Genomic DNA, 15,338 nt, shown 5'->3' on the forward strand with positions numbered 1-15,338 from the left:
CAGAGGTTTTGATCCATCATGGCGGGGAAGGTGTGGTGGAGCACAGCAGCTTGAGTCAGGAGAGCAGGAAGCAGAGAGAACAAATGCCTTCACTATCTGGCTTTATCCTGTTTCTGTCTTTCTTCCATCTGGGCCCCAGCCTATAGGATGGTGCCACCCACATTCAAGGTGGGTCTCTTCCCCACTAGTTGATCTTCTCTGGAAACATCCTCAAAGACACACCCAGAGGTGTGCTTTACAAATCTCCTAGGTGCTTCTCAATTCAATCAAGCTGACAATCAAGATTAACCATCTCACTCAGTGAGCAAGGAATAAACAGGTGGTAAAATGAGCAGGCAGTGTGGGGACTTCTCTCAGCACATATATGCAAATGAATTTCAGAAAAGTTAGTTCATGTACACAAGTATTTGAAAAAAGTTAGCAAGTCTCCCAAATGTAAAGGTTCCTCATAGGATGCATTTGAATATGCAGACCTCACACATCTAACTAAATGTGAAATAAGGCCACTGACTGCCTATTCACTTCCAATAACAGAAAACAAATGGTTCTTTACAAAGCTGTATAAAATGGTATTTTTACAATGCATTCAGAATATTAAATATAACTGCTTCTGAACCTCCAACAGTGAACCTCAAAATCTGTAAAGCTTACAAACCTCAGTGTCTTTAAAAGATACCTCAACATAGAAACACAGACGTCCTCCCTAAATGAGGACCAGAAAAATTTCCCAAGTGGATCCTGTCAGCTCCTGACACCATATAATATATACTTTTTTTAAAGTCTCGATTTGCCTATGATGTTGTTTCCCTTAGTCCTTTTTTCACCTCACCTGTGTTAAAGTCACCCCCAGCACAAACACTAACCAAGTTCCTTACAGCAAACACAGTGCAGAGAAAGAAATCTATAGTGGCAAGGGTTTTCATAGACAAGTAGGCAATTACTGTCCAGTCTGAAATGCACTATTCTCATAGCACCCCCTAGTGACCACTGTTCTGACCAAATGAACTCTACCTTTTAAACTGACTAAAAGAACAATGCATTTAAAAATTTAAAGTTAATGAAAGCATCAATAAACCTACACTCTGAACACCTGTCCCAATTACAGTCCCAGTTAACCCAATAGCTTTCACCTCTCTAGTGCACTATTCCCTGTCTCTAAAACAAACAAACAAAAATAACACACTCAACCACCACTGTCCTCCTGAACACACAGGCTCTCAATGAAGCTGGATTACTGATACACACGCTGGGCTAAACAAGAGGGTGGGAATAAGAAACGCAAAGCTCTAAGGAGTGTGCTCTCAGACTCCAGTCGCAGGGTGTATTTTACATTAAATCCGTAACATGTGTGGTGATTAATGTAGGGTTTGGCTTACTTCATAGCTATCATACATTTTGGTTCCCTCCTACTTCTGTTTACCCAGCTGTAAGGAGAACTGTGGAAACCAAAGAACTTTCTGGATCTAGCCTGCCACCACCCAAACTGCATGAATTTGACCACAAAGTACTGGAAGTTCTCCAATCCCATCTTCAAAATTGAGACTTTGGGTTTTGCCATGAATTATGTAAACTACATATGCTCATCTGTACTGAAAAGTGAAATGTAAAATAAATTTTTAACTTTTAATTTAAAATAAACGGGGTAATAGTGAAAAGCGTTTAAACCATCACCCTTCAACCCCTTTCCCAGTGAGATAACACCCCAACTGTGTTCACAGCTAGTTGAGTAGCCCCCCAGTATATCTTTGATCCCAGGAGTACAAGTCCAAAACCTTCAGAAAGCGAAAACGTTCACTCGGCTTCAATAAAACTCATTGCTGCCCTCTACTGGCAAACTTGGAACAAAACTAAAATCCATCCACCAAGCATTTTGAAATCATCTTATTTCTTTCCTGATTTCTTGATAATGTATAACTTTCAACATCTTATAAATTAACTCTGAGATTTCAGGAAGATAAAAGGCAATTTTTTTAGAAACAATGAGGTACTTCCCCACCTTATCAACTAAAAGAACAGACTAAATGTCAGCAAAGTGGGACTCTGGCTTTGGGCTCTGCCACTATCCCATGTGGCCTTAATCAAGGCCCACCCTTCGGGATCTCAATTTCAAGTCTGCAAACTGAAGTGCTGTGAACCAGGAGATATTTTTAATTTACTTGTAATAGTTGTTTTTTCTTTCTGAAAACAGGTGTAGCCTTTTAAAACCATTCTTAATAACTTAACATATCTTCTCCTGAGATAATGAGATAAACGTGAACCAAGTATCTAGCACAGTGCATTCAGGTATACAATAAAGATTACTTTCTCTCTCTTTTCTCCAAGTCATCCATCTACCAGCTGCATGACCTTTCCCATATCTGTAACACACGTTACGTCCATGACCTAAACCATGTTTTCTCTGCTACTCTCTGAGCTTTGCATGTCCTATGATGGGCAGCCAGTGTTCCCCACTGAAAGGCAAGTTTCACTCCCTGGACTGCACCCTTCACGTAATCCTATACCTGCACTTCAATGTCCACTGCTGGAAGCAGCTGTTATGGCAGCAGCAAAAAACAGGAACAATAGCTGTGGTGTCCCCATGGCACCAGTAATGTTAAGACTTTTATAAACAATGGCATTATAATAACAAAAACTCTAATAATGGAAGCAACATATGCAATATAAAAGTAATAAAATTTACTATAATTATGGTAACATCAATTTGCTGAGAATTTTGTCCCAACCACTTGTTATAAACTGCCTATTAGTTATCCCAAACACAGGTTAAGTATTACCCCTTTTTTTTCTCTTTTTTGCAGTACTAGGGTTTGAACACAGGGCCTCACACTCACATTTGCCAGGCAGGCATTCAGCCACTTGAGCCACACCTCCAGTCCTAGGCCAACCACAGATTCTTACCTCCACCTCCCAAATAGGTGGGATGACAGGCATAAGCCACCTTACCCAGTTTACCTTTGCCATTTGTGAATGAGAGCCAAACTTCTGACAGTATTTAACAACTGTCAATGCTACCAAACACTTACTAGCCCTCTCTCTCCCCTTCAAACTCCCCAAAGCCCTTCTATCACTTCATTCCCTTCATACCCTGGCAAACTTCCCAGGTTTCTGTAATGATGCTTACAGCATCCCCTAGTGGCCATGAGCGGTGTGGACCCATGTGTTAAATAGTGGACAGCTTGCTTTGAGAATAGCAAATGTTTCCCCCTTTTCCTGTTCACTCCACTTAGCTCTGCTTATTCTTGTCCACTCCTTTTTCATCTTCTTCCTCCTAAGGAATAATTTATTAGAAAGAGCACTGAACCAAGAGTAAAAATGGGGTTCATTCCTGCCTCTTCATTGGCCACAAGACTAAGCAATTCCTTTTGCCTCTCACTTTTTCACTCTCACGGGTTATAGTAACACCTGCCCTCCGTCTTCATGCACAGCTATTTAGAACAAATACGGAATCAGGTAAGAATGTGATCTGAAGGCTGTGAAAGAATATGAGCTGTGTGTGCATTTGAGTGTTACTTCTCTTAGGCTCTTCACAAATACACACATGGCATTTTGCATGGTGGATAGGGTTTGCTGCAGTGAAAGAAAGCCCTTAACAGGTCCAAAAAGAACATATGAAAATAGCTGAACAGGTAATAGCAGTGGAATAAAACTGAAATTCTCTATCCAAAGCCACTGGACCAGCAATCTCCATCACCATGGCCACCATGCCCCACTATCAGGACAATTTCCTCACTCTCACTTTCACTGCTACTAGTAAAATGTCCAGTCTTCTGTAACCAAAATACTATTCTCCATATTGACATGATAAACATAACATCACTGTGTACCAAGCACCTGCTTGTCAAACCACCCACTGAGTTTAATGCATGTGGTCAGATGTCCCATGTGGATCCATGTAGAATCACAGTGCAACACAGTGCAAAGGTTTTCAGCTCCACTTTACAGATTTGGCTCAGAGGTTAGGCAGGTCATTCAGTGAAGGATAAAGCCATGCCTATCGCTGTTTCCAGCCCAGAAAGAAGAACTAGAGCTGTACCATCTTCACTTCCTGCCTAAATCTGCCAGTGAAATGAACCTCATGCCCAAGACTGCTTACAAATCATAGGAAACTCCTACCATTGACATCCTATATGAATGTATAGCCATAATGGCATAAAGCACAAATACTTCTTCAAAAAAATGGCTTAATGACCCAGTCCAGTAAATAAATACCTACCTTTTGATGCTGAATGTAATGAGTGAGTGCAATGTCCCTCCTGTTAAGTAATAACCCTTATGCTTACAACGAGGAAGCTGACAGGTACCCCTAAAGCATGTGATCAAAGCTGACATCACCAGTAAAGGAATCTGTCAACCTCATGCACCTCTCAAAGTGATATAGAAAGAACACAGCATCATTTCCAGGATGTGCTGTCTAAAAGTGCTATAAAGTGAAGCTAATCATGAAGAAGTATCAGATAAACCTCTATCAAATGACATTCTACAAAATTACTGGACTGTATTCTTCAAAAGTGTCCCAGTTTAGGCTGGGAGCATGGCTCAAGTGGTAGAGCACTTGCCTAGCATGCATGAGGCCATGGGTCCAATCTCTAGTACTGTAAGTATATATATATATAGTATACTTACATATATACTACATATTTTTAAGTGTCAAAATTGTAAAGGAAAGAGAAAGACTGTAAAGACTGTTCTAGATTAAAGAAGACACAGCAATTAAGTAATTCTGGATTGGATCCTGTGGGGAAATTGACAATTCAGCAATAAAAAGTGAATAACCATATTATATCTATGTTAATTTCTGAATTTTGAAAACTGTACTGTTGTTTTATATAAGACTGTCATTATTTGGGGGAAATAAAGATTGAAGCACAATTAGAGGTAAAGGGAATCCAGTCTGCAACTTACTCTGAAATGTGTCAAAGTGAGAGAAAAAATACACACAGAAACTATTTGTACTATTATTCTAACTTTTTCATAAGTCTGAAATTATTTCAAAATAAAAAGTAAAAACATATTAATAGCACAAAAGTTATCAATACACAGTATTAAACACATATGAATTGTAATATTTCCCTACCTAATGCTTTCTAAGCAAATAGTAGGATCAAATAGGGCCAACACCCTTGGATCCTTAAAATATGAAAACAATCTTATAGGCTAAGAAATTCTGAGACACAAATAATGTCCCAATCTTCTTACTTCACAATGCTTCTACCAAAATATGGCAGTGAAAGGATATTACTTTCTCCGTCTGGTAATGACTAAGTGACCAACCATATACATGGTTAAAATAATGCAAGCAAAAGCTCTCCAGCAATTCTACTTCCTATGAAAACACAGGCTCCATAAAAAAAAAATAACTATGTGTTGCATTTCTCTACCTTATCCCTTCTGTATCCAATATGCACTTTGGCTGAGCAGTTGGCATTTAGATATTTGTCTAGCTACTGACCCCTGCCCTTTGTCCTGCCTTATGTGGGTTTGAGGAAGTCATCGAAAATATATGAATATGAGGATCAATGTGGTGAGTCAAGGTTCATATCACTAACATAAAGCTCAGACATCAGCAAGCTCTGAGGATTAAATTTCACTGAAAATGATGCATACAGGCCTAAGCATCTATACTCAATTTTACCAGAATGACTGACACCCTTCCCCACCCAGTGCATCTAGCAGAGTAGATGATGGAGCATCATAGAGCTAAACTTCCAAGCCCCTCGCCCAAAGATGGCCAGAAACAGACCCCAGGAGAGCCACTTGAAAGGCAGTAATGGCTTTGAGGCCTTTTCTTCTCATGCACAAGGATAAGTAAAAAGAAGTCATATACTGCACTTAACTGTGTCACCCAGGCCCATTCCTGGCATGCTCTTGCTTAGTAAAGATAGAGCATCTTAAGGACCAGAAACATACATCTCTTTCAGTAGGAGTCACTTTGAGCTTGGAGTCATACAGAATTTCTGTTTCTCAGACAAGAAAATTAGGACCAAAGAAAAACAAAGTAACTTCTAAACAACACTGTATCTATCAGCAAAAGAACCAAGAGTCGATGAAATGCACTACAGGAAGAAAACAAATATCTATAATTTCTGATTTACCATACATACAAAAATAATCATTACTAAATTACCAAGGAAGCCACATGGTCTTTCTTCTACAACCACAATCTTGTCTTCAAGATAAGATCACCTACCCTTATGGAATGAGATGGCTCCCAACCAATGCATCACAGACTGGTCAAAATGGGTATGACAGAGTTTTAGCTTTCCCTTGAAAAAGAATAGCACTGCTGGGCTCCAAAGGACTCTCTGAGAGCAGGTACAATACCAGCCCATGTCTCTTTTATAAATGAAAATCATTCAAGTCAAAGAAAAACACATTAATATTGGCTACCAGAAGGAGAGAGAATACTTCTTACACAACAAATTTATTTGGAGGAAGGAAATTCATCATTTTATTGTACGTAGTAGGAGGTTTCATCACAACATGTCCATATATGTATATGATGTACTTGAATCATATTTACTTCCTCTAGCCAAGGACTGGGATTACAAACATGTACCACCACACCTGGCTCTTGACTCCTTGATTTTAGACTTGAACCTCAAACCTTATTTTGATATCCATCCTTCAGTTGGAAAATTGTCACTTATCTTAGAGACCCACAGAGGAGTGAAGGGAGGCTATAAAGTAGCTCTTGAAGAATCTTACAGGAAAGAGAATGGCCCATGGTAGTGTTATCCTGTCTCTCTAGATTTATGAAATTGGCTGTTTTCTCATAATTCTCATCTTCAGTGCACTTTAGTTATCAGCCATACTAAACTACTTATCTGTAGATAAGTGTACCTCCCTTTCAAATCCTGTGACTATATTTTCATTTGTAAATATTTAGTATAATTTTAATAGAAAACTGAACCAAACATATGGTTACATTTTGCTAGGTTTCATATCATAATGAAATCCGTAATAACAAATAAGTAAACAAGTACATAAATATACTCAACCACGCATACCATTTTAAAAATCTTAAACCCACAGTGGAAAATTTTCCAAGTAATCATTAATGCAACTGACTTAACATAAGTAGACTACAAAAGGAATCACAGGTCTTTTATGAGAAAGCAATTATATCCCACAAATACTCAAACCATCATTAAAAACAGAACTTCTCATCTCATCATTTTAAACTGCGTTTAAAAACTGAATTCCTTTCTGTAAAACTCAAAGGAAAGATATTTAAATGGAAAAATGAAATCATGTGAGTTTCACATTGTTTCTACACCCAAATAGCCAACAACAAACTGAGATAACAAAAAGGCAAATGCAGCTATCTGAGTAATCACAAATCAGATAGCCTCTAATACCCTGACTATGTGGGAACTGTTTCCCTGTTTTTTCTATGGCCTTTATTACCCTGGGGTGGAGACCAACTACCGGCAGGGTGAAGAGGACAGGTGGCGCTTACCTTCTTGGCTCTTTGGGCTATGTCTGGTGTTCTTGTAAGCAGCTTCTCAATCAGGTATTCTCTGTTCTGCAAAACAAATGACCCAACATTTTAACACCAAATAAGATACATGCAAATTCATAGTGATTTCAAAATATCAGATTTACTTTGGTTTTTAAGCATGTTACCTTGGCTTTCTGGAAGAATTTGCATTTTAAAAGTTCTGCTGCTGTGGGCCTGAAAGATCAATAATAAATTAGAGTTGAAACAATGACCACTTAATAAATACACTGCCTTGATGATACAACTTAACCTTAAGAGTTTTTCTGGGAGACCAGGTTTAGGACTAGAAAACCCAGAGACTAAGTTAATCACGAGCTGGCACCAAACAGAACAGTGCCAACTGTACAGTTCTAAGTACCTCTGCTATAAAACACATAAACTCCACTAAGAAATGCTTGGGGCATGATCAATTTTCCATCCTTCATTCTTACACTTCACTAAGTGAATTCAGTGTTTCTAAAAGGTGGCAGACTGTGAGCTAACTTCCTATATTTATTAAGAAACCATACAAGTGGCAATATGACCCTTAAAAGTATCTGTATTATCTTCTGTGCTCTGTGATTCCCCAGGAGCAGCAGTGGAGTGGCAGTAGAGCAGCAGTTACTTTAAAGGGTTCACAGATCTTGTGTCCAGTTCTGTCTGCTTAGTGAATGAACTCATCTCAAGTGTACAAGGGGAGGGTAAATGTAAGGTAAATAAAGAAAATGTAAATCTATTTAAAATCACTACTGGATAGGCTGTTTCCTCATGGTGTCATATAACATCTCTATTTCCTCTAAACTGTTAGGTCTGAAGGCTTGATTAGGTTTCATAAAGCATTGAGTGCTGACATTATGCTCAAATGGTTTCAGGTTTTGGATTTTCAGATTAGGGATACGTAACCGATAAAGTCTGCAAATATTCTAAAATCCAAACTACTTCTGGCCCCAATCACTTCATATCTGAGATACTCAAGCTGTGCTTTGTACATGGTGTCACATAGCCCTTATGGCAGTACCTAAGAGGCAAGTACTTTTACGCTATTCCACTGTTAGTGATGCTAAGTTTACCTGTTGGTCCCCAGGCTCCAAAGCTCTCCGTTATAAAGGTACATTTTCCCCCACTGCAATTAGCAAGGATTCTGTCGGGTAATATTTTGGCACTACGTGACTATCGTGTTCTTAAAAACATTTCCCCTAATGGTTTAGCATCTTTACCTTTAACAATTACTTCATAAAGGTAATAGAATGCAGATTTTCTAGTTTTAGCATTCCTTCTATTTTTAACTGACATTCTTCCATAAAGAATAGCTTCCTTCATCTATAAATCCTTTTTTTAAAAAAAAAAATCAGCCATGTGGAACTGGGGGTGTACGCAGGGGTAGCTCACTTGCTTAGCATGAATAAGACCCTGAGTTCCATCCCTAGAACTGCCAAAAAAAAAAAAAAGGAGGAGGAGGAAGAGAAGGAGGAAAGGGGAAAGGGACAGGCGAAGAAGGAGGGAGGAATGAAGGAAGGAAAGGGAAAGGGAAAGGAAGGGGAAAAGGGGAATAGAAGGGGGAAGGAGGAAGGGGAAGGAAAGGGGGAAGCAAAGAGAAGGGAAGGGGGAATGGAAGGGAAAAGGGAAGGAAGAAGGGAAGGGGAAGGGAAGGAAAAGGGAAGGGAAGGGGGAATGGAAGGGAAGGGAAAGGAAAAGGAAAGGGAAGGCTATGCAGAAAGAAATCTAGATTATAGGATAATCACTAGACAAATGGTCCGATATCCTTCAGAAAGAAAAGGAGTGGGTAAGGTGATGTGAGGAAGTATTCTACATCACAGAAGACTTAGCGAAACATAAAGCCAAATGTAACACATCACCCCTGATTGAACACTGCATTTGGAAAGGAAGGGACAGAGCTATAGCAGACATCTGGATATAACTAGAGACGTGTTAATAGCAGACAGTTTTAGAAGATTTCTGTTCATTTTCATACATGTGGAAAGTACTGAGGTTAGGCAGCAGTATGTTCTTACTTGTAGGAAGTACACAGTGAAACACTAAGTCCATTACTTTCAGAATAGTTCAACAAACAAAATGCAGACAGAGCAAATACAGGAAATGTTAATAATTACTGAATTTATGACTGATGGCATAGAAGTAAACACTGTACTTTTTCACATTTTTTGCATGTTTTAAATTGTTCATAAGAAAAAATATGGAGGAGGAAAGCATTACTAAGTATCATTAGGTATTCTCTTAGAAAACACTTACCAGAAGTATAAATAGTACTATATTGGGGAGGGGGTACAAGTTTAGAAACGGTCCTTGCCCTTAATATCAGACCCCAAACCCTAAAGTTGGTACAGGAAACAGCAGGAAACACTCTGGAAGTAACAGGTACAGGCAAGGACTTCCTCAATAGAACCTCAGCAGCTCAGCAACCAAGAAAAAGTATAGACAAATGGGACTTCATAAAACTAAAAAGCTTCTGCTCAACAAAAGAAATGGTCTCTAAACTGAAGAGATCACCCACAGAATGTAAGAAAATATTTGAAAGCTAGCTATACATCAGACAAAGGACTGATAACCAGAATACACAGGGAACTCAAAAAACTAAACTTGCCCAAAATTAATGAACCAAAAAAGAAATGGGCAACTAAACTAAACAGAACTTTCTCAAAAGAAGAAATTCTAATGGCCAAAAAACACATGAAAAAATGCTCACCATCTCTAGCCATAAAGGAAATGCAAATCAAAACCACACTAAGATTTCACCTCACCCCTGTTAGAACAGCCATCATTAAAAACACTACTAACAACAGGTGTTGGCAAGGATGTGGGGAAAAAGGAACCCTCGTACACTGCTGTGGGAATGCAAACTAGTGCAACCACTCTGGAAAAAAGTTTGGAGGTTTCTTAAAAATCTAAACATAGATCTGCCATATGATCCAGCAATCCCACTCCTGGGGATATACCCAAAGGAATGCAACTCAGGTTACTCCAGAGGCACTTGCACAACCATGCTTATTGAAATGCTATTCACAATAGCCAAGTTATGGAAACAGCCAAGATGCTGTTTCCAAGATACTGATGAATAGATTAAGAAAATGTGGTATTTATTTATACACAGTGAATTCTACTCAGCCATGAAGAAGAATGAAATCTTATCATTCGCAAGTAAGTGGATGGAACTGGAGAACATCATTCTGAGTGAGGTTTGCCAGGCTCAGAAGACCAAAAATTGTATGTTCTCCCTCATATGCGGACTTTAGACCTAGGGCAAATTCAGCAATGTGATTGGACTTGGGTCACATGATAAGGTGAGAGCACACATGGGAGGTATGGGGATAGGTAGGAAACCAAAAAAACATGATAGGATTTGGTATCCTCAATGTAGAGGAACTAATACAGAAACCTTAAAGCGATAGAGGTCTATATGAGAAGAGGATCAGGAACTAAAGAAAAGGTCAGTTAGAGATGAATCAACTTAGAATGTAACACATTTGTACATGGAAGCAATGCTAGGAATCTCCCTGTATAGCTATCCTTATCTCAACCAGCAAAAATGCTTTGTCTTTCTTGTTAGTGTTTATACTCTGTCTTCAACAAAATTAGAGATAAGAGCAGAACAGATTCTGCCTGAAAGAGGGTGGGGGTGTGTGTTGGGGGGAGGTAAGGAGGAGAAATGGCCCAAACAATGTATCCACATATGAATAAATGAGAAAAAAAAAAATATATATATATATATGAAAATACCCAGGGGACAGAAGACAAAGTAGGAAAATCCTAAGGTAAGATGGTATATAAGAACTGAAATAAATTATGAGATGTGAGAAAAAAAAAATGGTCCATGTCATTGAAACTACTGTTTTGGTACTAGGAAGCTCCACTAAAATGTCTCCAGAGACCAAACTCAAGCATAAAAAAGCAACTAGAAAACTTGAGTAAGCATATTAATGTCAAACTACTTAAGCCTACAGGGGGCCATAATCTGTATCTCTATGCAAAGAAATGTTCTATTTCAATTGTTATTGCTTTTTTTCCCCTCAAATTTCAAGTTTCAACACTGGCTACAAGTACCTGACAAAGCACTACTATCAACAGCTGCTAATTGCTAATTGCTTTGAATAAATAGAGTCTAAACAACAGGTAGGCCATACTTCTTAGTAAGCTCATTAAACTCATGAATTTGCACCTTGTTAAAAAAAAAAATAGGAAAGAACTTAAAAGTGGAAAAAAAGGATCTAACCACTTTACATCACTTAACTTTGCTGTTTTATTATATATTCTCCCTGATCACCAGCAATGTTTTGGGCCTCTAGCGATTCCGAATTCACTCTTTCATTGCCTCAATAGGTATTTATTGAGCACCCCACTGTCTGTCAGATATTTTGCTAGGTGCTGGGCATAGGGCAGTGAACAGGACAGATGGAAATTGCACCTTCAACCACGCACAACCTGGCAGGGAAGGGTCAGCTAGCTCCCTGTTAGGCTCTAAGAGGAGCAGCACACTCAAGCCTTTGAACTGTGGGTGGAGGGAGAAGGGCTACAGAAAGAACACAGCGTAGATACACAATGAACTGAGCAAGATTTAGTGTCCAGGGCTTAGCACCACACAACATGAAACAAAAATTTTAAAACCAAGAAGTTGGTACCAACTAACTGGGAGGCTAAGGAGAGAGGATGACTTGAGCCCAGGAGCTTAAAGATCAGCCTGGGCAATGTAGTGAGACCATGTACTCAAACAAAGAAAAAACAGAACAAGCCTACCAAATAACTTAGATTTAATTTTAAAAATGTCAAAACCACCTTAAGAAAATGAATACAATTAAGGAATTCAAGGCCTCTATTTTGTTTGAAACCTTAATGCCCTCATCTCTGGCTAATGCAGATAAAGTAGCCTCCAGTTTGTCTCCCTGCCACTTCTCTTCATTTCAACCCATTATCCACAATGGTAGTATCTAAATGAAAAAAGAAAAGCAAACACCTGGCCCTCTCCTATCCATGCTCAGAGATTTCGGTGGCTGTGATAAAATCGAGCTATCTCAGTCCTGACTCCTCCATACACATCTCCCTTATACCTACACACTCCTTCAGCTGCAATGATGTTCACACCCATCTCTCACTCTTTCATGACACACCACACACTGCTTTTCTTGCCTCAAACTTTTTCATAACTAACTGACACACCTTGCTCATCATTCAAGAAACAATTTAGATGTCATTTTAGGATCTCTCTCCCAGCTGCCACAAGTGCAATTCATTGCTCCCAACTCGGTGCTCACACACTGCTCTACCTATACTCCCATATTTATCAGTATTCATGTCCCCCTGCCTCCCCTTCACTGGGTTGTGAGCCTTTCCAAGGCAAGAAAGACACAGGATCAATTTTTATACTCCCAATGCCTAGCACAGAACACAAAACTGCTATAACTCAATTGCCTACCATAATCTAACATAAGGTGAAAGTGATGCTGCAAGACATTTGGGCACAGTACAACTCCTGCAGCTCAATGTAGTCAGCACCAAAGTCAAGCATCTGCTCAAGAAAGTGGGGAACAGAAGACTCAAGGAAAATAAGACTTGTGCTAGCAATGGGGGCAGTAGAGGTGCTGGGAGAAACCAAAATGCTTCTCTCTCTGCTCTGCATGTACCCTACACACACACACACACACACACACACACACACACACACACACCATCCTCCTGTACAACAAAGGTCAAGTGTAGGATCAACCAAAGTACAAAGAAGGCTGGGAAATGCTGGATATACCTTGAGTTATAGGCTGGAAAAAATGCTTTCCCTTCCCCAGCAAGGTCATTTCTATGGTAACCAAAAATGTAAAGGGGAAAAGCACACTGCAGAGAAAATCCCTTTCTCTGGTCTCCACTCCACCATAAGCCTTACATCACAAATACGGAACACCATGATGTAAGAAACAGAAGTAACTGGTGGAGTGGCTCAAGTGGTAGAGTGCCTGCCTAGCAAGTGTGAGGCCCTGAGTTCAAAATAAGTAAGAAAGAAAGTAGAAGTGGTTTAAAGAATGCACATTCTTTTTTCATAGGTTTAAATTTTAAGTTATCAGTCATTCCAACTCTGCATTGAGAATAACTCAATAGCAGGTCACTGATTCCTTTGTGATCAAGTCATTTAAGAGTTTACAACTTTAGGGTAAAATCCCACATGTGCTAAATTATCTCCATGAGAAAGTATGGGGAAAGGGAACTAGAAGAAATAAGGAAAATATCAAGAGAAAAAAAAAGTGACAGAAGCTGTAAGAAAAGCAGAGATAGATACCTGCTGCCCATTTCATCTTAGGTTTTTCCCATTTGGGCTTTTGTCTATTATTTATTTTCATTTTATGCCATAATAACTAACAAATATATGGTTAATATGGAACTAACAACCCTACCTGCCTTTTAACAGTACTACAAGAGAAAGAATCCTGCATATCCATGTCTTACATGGCTACTAACAATCATCAAGCAAGGCAACACATGACAGAAATAGAAGTACTTCCACAGGAAGTGCTAAAATACTACCAGCTGCCAGACTTTGAATGATGGCTCAATTTTAAATCTCAAAAACAATGCAATAGTCTGCAAGTGCCAACATTTTCAGAAGAAAAATCTCTTATTCAAGTATTCAGTTAATACATATGGATGAACCAAAGTTCACTAAGACTTAAAATTAATTTTCAAAGGATTCAAGATGAATATGATACAGTTTAAACAGTTCTAACAACTTGCATTAATAAGTGTTTACAGACCCTGGCCTCAAGCAGAGCTGCTTTTCTCATCCCTCCCTTCCACTGCAAAGAAATATTCAAGTCTTATTCATTTCTGATGGATTAATCTAAGCAACATTCACCCACTTGATTTCAAGGAAAATACTGATTCTTTTTATAAGATGCCAACCAGAGGAAGCACACAATCTATAAGGTCAAGGTCTACTTTTTTTAAGAAATAACAAGACATTCTTTTATGCAAATATAAACAATACTGTGCTAACACAAAGCACAGGCATCCATGAGGCAAAGGGCCCCAACACCCCTGCTCTCTCATGTAAGGAAAGTCCCATGAGCTCCCAATATTGTCAAAAAGTACAGTCCCTGCACAGTGAGCCTGACAGTGAATCTGTCCTGGTTACTGTTCCCTGCTGTACTTTTTTTCATTCACTGTTCAAAAGGTTCTCAAGAATACCAGGGATTAAGTAACAGTCAACTACTTTCCACTTGCAGGCAGAAAACAGAAATAAATAAATATTAACAAAAGTTTTCTGCTGACTCCTCAACCCATCTGAATGGGGTTTCTGTTCCTGAAACTCTTTTCAGTAGATTCAAATCACCCCCAAATTGCAAACTTCCATTTATCTCCAGGTTTTCAAGGAATATATATGACTATGCAACACAAACCAGACCCTGTTCACATAAAGATCACTGGTCCAGGTTCTTCTTCTAAAATATTTATGAATTCATGAGGAATTTGGATGTGTAAGACAACAACTGTAAACATGGTTATAAATGCTACAAATGACATATCATCAGCATATTGTAATTACTGCATAAAGTTCCAACAACTCCACTTGGTCAGGGAAAAAAGCCAAATAATGAATGTCAATCTCAATTTCTCTAGCACTTAAAGGAATCCCCAGGCACTGTGCTGTCTGCTTTAAATGCACAATCTCATTCTATCCTCAGAGTTATTCTATGAAATAGGTATTATTAAACCTATTTTACAGACAAGGAAAGGAAGCCACAGCCAGGCACCTGAGGCTCGTGCCTGTAATCCTAGCAATTTAGGAGACAGAGATAAGGAGGATCATGGTTCAAAGCCAACCTGGGCAGAATAGCTTGTGAGACCTATCTCAAAAACATTC

The 15,338-nt window shown here is 38.9% G+C and overlaps 1 protein-coding gene across 8 annotated transcripts in view; it reads right to left on the reverse strand.

The window, feature by feature from the left end:
- The window catches only part of Stk39 (serine/threonine kinase 39), a 290,768-nt gene that overhangs the window by 176,121 nt on the left and 99,309 nt on the right, over nt 1-15,338 (reverse strand). For all 8 annotated transcript variants that reach the window (XM_074071025.1, XM_074071024.1, XM_074071032.1 and 5 more), the window contains 2 exons: nt 7,627-7,675; nt 7,460-7,525 (listed from right to left, as the gene is read on the reverse strand). In XM_074071025.1, the coding sequence (XP_073927126.1) occupies nt 7,460-7,525; nt 7,627-7,675 (115 nt within the window). The remainder of the gene's footprint in view (nt 1-7,459; nt 7,526-7,626; nt 7,676-15,338) is intronic.

This window comes from Castor canadensis, chromosome 4, assembly GCF_047511655.1.
Source record: "Castor canadensis chromosome 4, mCasCan1.hap1v2, whole genome shotgun sequence".
In the NCBI taxonomy this organism is placed as follows: Eukaryota; Metazoa; Chordata; class Mammalia; order Rodentia; family Castoridae; genus Castor; species Castor canadensis.